At 24.8% G+C, this 7,074-nt stretch overlaps 1 protein-coding gene across 1 annotated transcript; it reads left to right on the top strand.

The window, feature by feature from the left end:
• Nucleotides 1-4,144: 4,144 nt before the first annotated feature.
• On the top strand, nt 4,145-6,768 carry OCT59_023775 (uncharacterized protein; the record flags this gene model as incomplete). The annotated part of the gene is made up of 6 exons (XM_066134948.1): nt 4,145-4,287; nt 4,482-4,543; nt 4,634-4,809; nt 4,870-5,011; nt 5,279-6,237; nt 6,436-6,768. 6 exons carry the CDS (start codon nt 4,145-4,147, stop codon nt 6,766-6,768), a joined length of 1,815 nt encoding a protein of 604 aa, XP_065991026.1.
• Between the last annotated feature and the right edge of the window lie 306 nt (nt 6,769-7,074).

The following is a 7,074-nucleotide window of genomic DNA, read 5'->3' as shown; positions in this document are numbered from 1 at the left end:
CTATATAAAAGTGTAAAAAGAAACGTTTTTTAATGTTAAAAAACGTTTTTTTAAAGAAAGTTTCGAAAATTTTTTGAAACTTTACCTGGAATATTTGTATCCATGCCGGAGCCGATTTCCTGCAAAAAAAAAAACATTTTTTAACATTAAAAAACGTTTTTTTAAAGAATGTCTCGAAACTTTTTTGATTTAATAAAAAGTTATTGAATTCAATGTGTACATTTACCTGAAAAAATAAGGTGTAAGAAAGGGAAGGGAAAAGGACGAAAGAGAAGGAGGAAGGAAGTGAAAAGTTTAAAAAGTTAAAAAAAGTTTGTTTAAAAAGATCTGTAAAATGTCGATCTGGATCATCTGATCATTTCAGTCACTGATTTGTTGAATTATTGCCAACTAGTTACCATTTGGCAAATTTGGCAAAATCGTGTTGATTTATATGACCAATCGGCATAATTTTACTGAATAATCTTAAAGGAATCATTTTTCGTATAACAATCGGTATAAGTTGATTTTTCACCAAAAGACTGAACAAGCTTTCATTTAACAATCAGTATCAGTCGATTTGTGATTGATTTTACTGATTTTTGCCATTGGTCAAAAAATGTGATGAATCACATGACCAATCAGCAAAAATTATGCCGAAAGCTCTTAACGGTCGAAAGTTTTGATTTCGACCAGTAGAGGATTAGTTTGGTTGAGTGCCGATCAACTTAAATACTTAATAATTGCCTCCCATATTTTGAAATCTTTTCCTGCATGTAAAAGACAGACACTTAATTATATAGATAAGCATATTTTCTTATTATAAATACAAATTATTGAGCTTGGAGGATGAAGTTCTCCGCAACATTTACATTTTAGAAACTGAATATAAAAATATAATTTAAAAATTTGGATCGACTGGGACAATTTGAAACACTGATTACCAAAAAAGGACTCTAAATTAATTAAAGTTTTAAAGAAAAATTCTCATGGATTTTCTTACTTTAAACAATAATTATTAAAAAAAAAATATTTAGTTTTTAAGAAAATTCATGGTGATTTTGAATAATAAATATGCTTATAATAATAATAAATATTATGATTGGAACAGTCCTCGATAATGGTGTAGTTAGCCGAAAAATTCAGCTGAAGGCACAGTAAATTTTCGGCTAACAACACCCAGCCGAAAAAAATTCATGTTGATTTAGAATATTTTATTGGTTCAACATCTAACTATTTTCGGCTGAATATTTTCAGCTAAATACACTTTTTTTAAATAATAGTGTAGTTAGCCAAAATATCCTAATAGCAATCAATATGAAATAATGACAAAATTTTATTTATTATAGAAAACAAGAAGTACATAACATTACTATACTTATTTTTGGACAGTGCATTATTATTTTTTATTAAATAAAACTACAAAATATTTGTTATTTTTAACTCATTTATTTCTATCCAATCATACTTCAATATTAGAATTTTAGTAATTTAATTGTAAAAAAGAAATATTTTTAATATTTAATTGTTCTTTAAATTAATGAATAGTTTACAGTAGGTGATCAAAAGTATAAGGACACTTTGTTTTACCAAATTATGCAAAAAATTATGTATTAATGTGATATAAATAATTTATAATCTAATATTTGTAATTATAATAAACAAATTTTTATGCTTTATATTTTTCAGAATTTTTTAGAAATATGAAACTATCTATGGCATAAATTATTTTAATTTTATTATGCGGTTCACAAAATTTGAAAATGATGTAACTTAATCAATATCGTTCTAATCAATATGATTTTAGTATCATTTGAATCATCTCGATGAGACGAATCTAATGAGCTAAACATCGCGAAAATCTGATCATTGAATCAAAATATATTATAGAATAATTCTAAATAATTAAAATATAATTGTGTGCCAAATATTGATTTTACAATTGTTATTTTATTATCATTCGAATAATCTCAATGAGACGGATCTAATAAATCTAAGATCATAAAAATCCAATCACTAGATACTGAAATATTCTTAATAAATCTTAAATTTATATGAATTTTGCAAATTCTGTAAACTCATGTAAAATTTTACTTGATTACCTTACATTGAGCTAATAAACTTATGCAAAATTTTATTATTTACATTATGTTTGCATGTTATATTAAATTTCTTGATAAAATACTTGAAAAGTATATTAAAAAAAATGCATAAAATATATTTCTCTGGTATATTTTAAATGTCGATCAATTACATATCTCATAGAATTAAGGCACAAATGAAAATGAAATTTATCAATAAATTTTTATCTAGTTTAATTGCTAATTCGGTTAAGATCAGCAGTGTCCTACTATGTAAAATTGGGGAAATTGGTGCAAATAATAAAAATAATTATCATATGATCTAATAATCCAATTTTGATGAACTTTTTTTTGTTCTGTAAGTCTGGATTACCTTTATAAAATAAAAATAATTTCATTGAAATTGGACCATTAGGTTGTGAGATAATCACAAAAACATATTTTACTGACAACGATCAAATTCCATTAATAACAAAGCAGACAATTATCTCCTGATTCAGTGATCCAATTTCGATAAACTTTTTTTTGTTATTTAGATCTCAATAATCTCTACATAATAAAAAAATTTTGTCAAAATTGGGCCTCTAGATCGTGAGATAATTGCGAAAACATATTTTGCCAGACGATTTTTAGATTCATGATATGGCAAAATATATCTTTGTGATTATCTTCCGATCTAGCAGTCCAATATTGACAAACTTTTTTTTATTGTGAAGAAGAGGTTAAGACCTAAAAGACAAAAAAAAATTATTGAAATTGGATCACTGAATTAGGAATCAATTCTTTTTTTATGATTTACTAAAATTTAGTCATAATAATAATATGAAATACTTTTTCACGATTTTCTTATAATTTAGTATTTCAATTTCAATAAATTTTTTATTTTATTGAGGAAATCAAGATCTATAAAACAAAAAAAAGTTCATTGAAATTGGATCATTGGATCAAGAGATAATTATTTCTTTTTTTGCCCGATTTTACATAGTAAAACACTGCCGATCTTAACCGAATTAGCAATTAATAAAGTTTAATAAATAAAGACATAATGAATATGTTTAACTTAATTTTTTATTTTAATTTTATTATTATGTATATAAATTTTTTCATTTTGAAAAATGTCCGTATACTTTTGATCGCCTACTGTATTTAACCATTAAAACTATAACAATACAATTATACAAATAAAATAAAAAAAGGGAAATTTTTTTAAGGGATTTGATTGTATTTAAAAATATACATACATTATTTTATTTTTTTAAATTTTTTTTTGTTTTAATTTAAAGTCTTATATTATTCACTATCTTTGACAAATTATAAGTTTTTGCATTATTTTTTATTTTTAATATACTAATTTTTAGCTAAGATCCAACTCAAAAAACAAAAAGCATTTGAAAAAATATTTCAATAAACACTTAGAGACTGACAAGAAGTTATATATTCCATATTTAGTTTGGAGATTATTTTGTATATATACGATGTTACATTTTACCTGAAATTTTCAATTTAACCAATTTTAGGCCAGAATTAAGAAAATTTTGGCCAGAATTATGGATTCGAAAATCATTAATTTAGCCAATTAAACAAGTTTAAATTGATTTAAACTTTGCAAATGTATTATATATTTGAAGAGGGTGCTATTGCCATAATAAAGTGAATTAGGAGGTTACATGAGCAATGACTGCTATTTGGATATTTCGGCTAACTACACTATTATTTGAAAAAAGTGTATTTAGCCAAAAATATTCAGCCAAAAATAGTTAGATGTTGAACCAATAAAATATTCTAAATCAACATGAATTTTTTTCGGCTGGGTGTTGTTAGCCAAAAATTTACTGCGCCTTCGGCTGAATTTTTCGGCTAGCTACACCATTATCGGTCCTCGGCAAGTCGCGTATTCTAGTTAAAACTTTAAATTAGAAGAAGGATGATCGACAGTTATTCTTGTCGCTCAGTGATACCATTTTATTTATTATAAATAGTTAAAACAAACACAAAAAAAAAAATCTATTTTTTCTTATTTTTTTTCCCAATTTTTTGAAAAGCATAAAATTAAATTCTGCAGTAAGAATTCTTCTGTATCCAACATGTCTAATAACGCTGAGTTTAATAGTAATTCAAATGATTGGAATAAATGGATTGAAGATGCCATTTCTAAAAACTTATTAAATATTATAAATTTGAACAATTTTATAATATTGAAGAAATTGGTGCCAGTGGCTTTGGAAAGGTTTATCGTGCAAATTGGAAGAATTCTCATAAGCGTTATGCAATAAAATCTTTTTTTAATATCAATGATGCTGCAGTTAAAGCAATTGTTTGTGAGTTAATTATAATGTCAAACATTTTTCATTAATTATTATAGATATGTAAATTTTTGATATAATAATTTATTTATTACTAAGATTCAACTTCAGTGTGAAGACGCGAAGTTGATTTTCATGATAATGTTATTCATTTTTATGGTGTCCCGACTTCCATTAAGGGTATGAACATATGACAAAGTTCTAATATTATTTATTTTATAATATGTATAACTAATAAATTAATTCATAAATTTTTTTTTTTTTTTTAAGAAAATCAAAGGAAAGAATATTCACTGGTGATAAAATATGCTGAAAATGGTACTCTCCGAAAATATTTGAAAGAAAATTTTCAAAATCTTATTTGGAAAGACAAAATTAATCTTGCATTTCAATTGGCTTATGCAGTATCATGCTTGCACAATGAAGGGATCGTGCACCGTGATTTGGTAAATATTTGTATTTTATTTTAATTGTTATTTTAACCTAATGGAATTTAATATTAATAGCACTCAAATAACGTGTTAGTCCATCAGAATACTGTTAAGATAGCAGATTTTGGCTTATCAAAAAGAATTGAGGAAACATCCAACTCTCAATCAAAAACTTTTGGATTAATTCCTTATACTGATCCAAAAAGTTTTAATAAAAGTACAACATCATTATATTTATTAAAATAAAAAAAGTGATGTTTATAGCATTGGTGTATTATTATGGGAAATATCTAGTTATAAGCCTCCTTTTCATGATAAACCATATGATGTTGGTTTGGCTTTAAGTATTTTACAAGGTCTTAGAGAGACACCCATTCATGATACACCCGAGAATATATAAGAATTTATACTGGTAAATACAATTTAAACTATGACTTATAAATAATGTTGTTTTAATTAATTAAAGACATTCTTTTTTTTGTAGATTGTTGGAATATTGAACCTGATAATCTTCCAACTATCAATCAAGTAGTTGATGAATTAAAAGTACTAGTACTTAAAACAAAAGACAATATAATCAAAGATTTTAACTTAAATGATAATAATAAGGATATACAATCATCAACCAATCAGCAGCCAATTTTAAATGTTGAAATTTCAGAAAATATTGATTCATTACATGGTGATTTATCTCAAGTTATTCAAAATTTTAACTTGACGAATATAGATGATGTAGAAACTTCGATTTCATCAAATAATGATAATAACAAGGATATTCAATCATCAACCAATCAGCAGCCAATTTTAAATGTTGAAATTTCTGAAAATATTGATTCATTACATGGTGATTTATCTCAAGTTATTCAAAATTTTAATATTATGATGAATACAGATGATATAGAAACTTCAATTTCATCAAATAATATATCTGAGAATAACTTTAATATGATAATGAATGATATAATTAATCTTTCTGATGAATATGATGATAATGAAATAAAAAAACAGAAAATCTCAATTTATCTTAATAGTCATGATATAACTTTGCATGAGATTAATAATTTAAGTAATCAGGATGATTCAAATTCTATTGTTTTACTTGGAATAATTAGTTATTTAGGAATTAATACCAATGTTGATAAGAAAAAAGCATTTGAACTATTTCAAAAGGCAGCAGAATTGGGAAATTCATCTGGAATATATAATGTAGGATATTGTTATATGAAGGGATATGGGACTAAAACTGATGGGAAAAAGGCATTTGAATCATATCAAAAGATAGCGAATTTAGGAAATGCATTTGGAATGAATAATTTAGGATATTGTTATGAGAATGGAATTGGAACTGATATTGATAAGCAAAAAGTATTTGGAATATATCAAAAAGCAGCAGATTTAGGAAATTTATTTGGGATAAATAATTTAGGACTTGTTATGAGAATGGTGTTGGAACTGATATTGATAAGAAAAAAGCATTTGAATTGTATCAAAAGGCAACAGACCTAGATAATTCATTTGGAATAAATAATTTAGGACATTGTTATGAGAATGGTATTGGAACTGATATTGATAAGAAAAGAGCACTTGCATTGTATCAAAAAGCAGCATATTTAGGAAATTCATTTGGAATAAACAATTTAGGAGAATGGTATTGGAAATATGAAAAATGCATTTGAATTATATCAAAAAGCAGCAGATTTAGGAAATTCATTTGGAATAAATAATTTAGGACGTTGTTATGAGAATGGTATTGGAACTGATATTGATAAGGAAAAAGCACTTGAATTATATCGAAAGGCAGCAGATTTAGGAAATTTACTTGGAGTAAACAATGTGGGACGTTGTTATAAGAATGGTATTGGAACTGATGTTGATATGAAAAAAGCAATTGAATCATATCTAAAAGCAGCTGATTCAAAATATGCACTTGGATTGTTATTGTTATTATTATGTTATCTTATTTTATTTTTGTAAATAATCTAGGATGTTTCTATTGATATTGGAATTGGAACCAAAAAACTACTATATAGTTATTATTTTTTTTTCTAAAATTCTTTATCATTTACAATTTATAATACACAAGCAATCATGATAAATTTGATTGGTTAGTTTTAGAGAAAATATCAAGATATCTTATATATATCATAAATCTTTTTTACTAAGTTTTATATAAAAATTGCATTAGAATCATTTGTATCAAGATTTACAGAAAAAATAAGACATTTTAAATTTAATTAAAGGCTTAAAATAAAAATGTTTTTAAAGTATTACATAAAGGAT

The sequence above is a fragment of the Rhizophagus irregularis genome, chromosome 4 (genome assembly GCF_026210795.1).
Source record: "Rhizophagus irregularis chromosome 4, complete sequence".
In the NCBI taxonomy this organism is placed as follows: Eukaryota; Fungi; Glomeromycota; class Glomeromycetes; order Glomerales; family Glomeraceae; genus Rhizophagus; species Rhizophagus irregularis.
The sequence above is the reverse complement of the archived record's forward strand: the minus strand, read 5'-3'. Positions and strand labels throughout refer to the sequence as shown.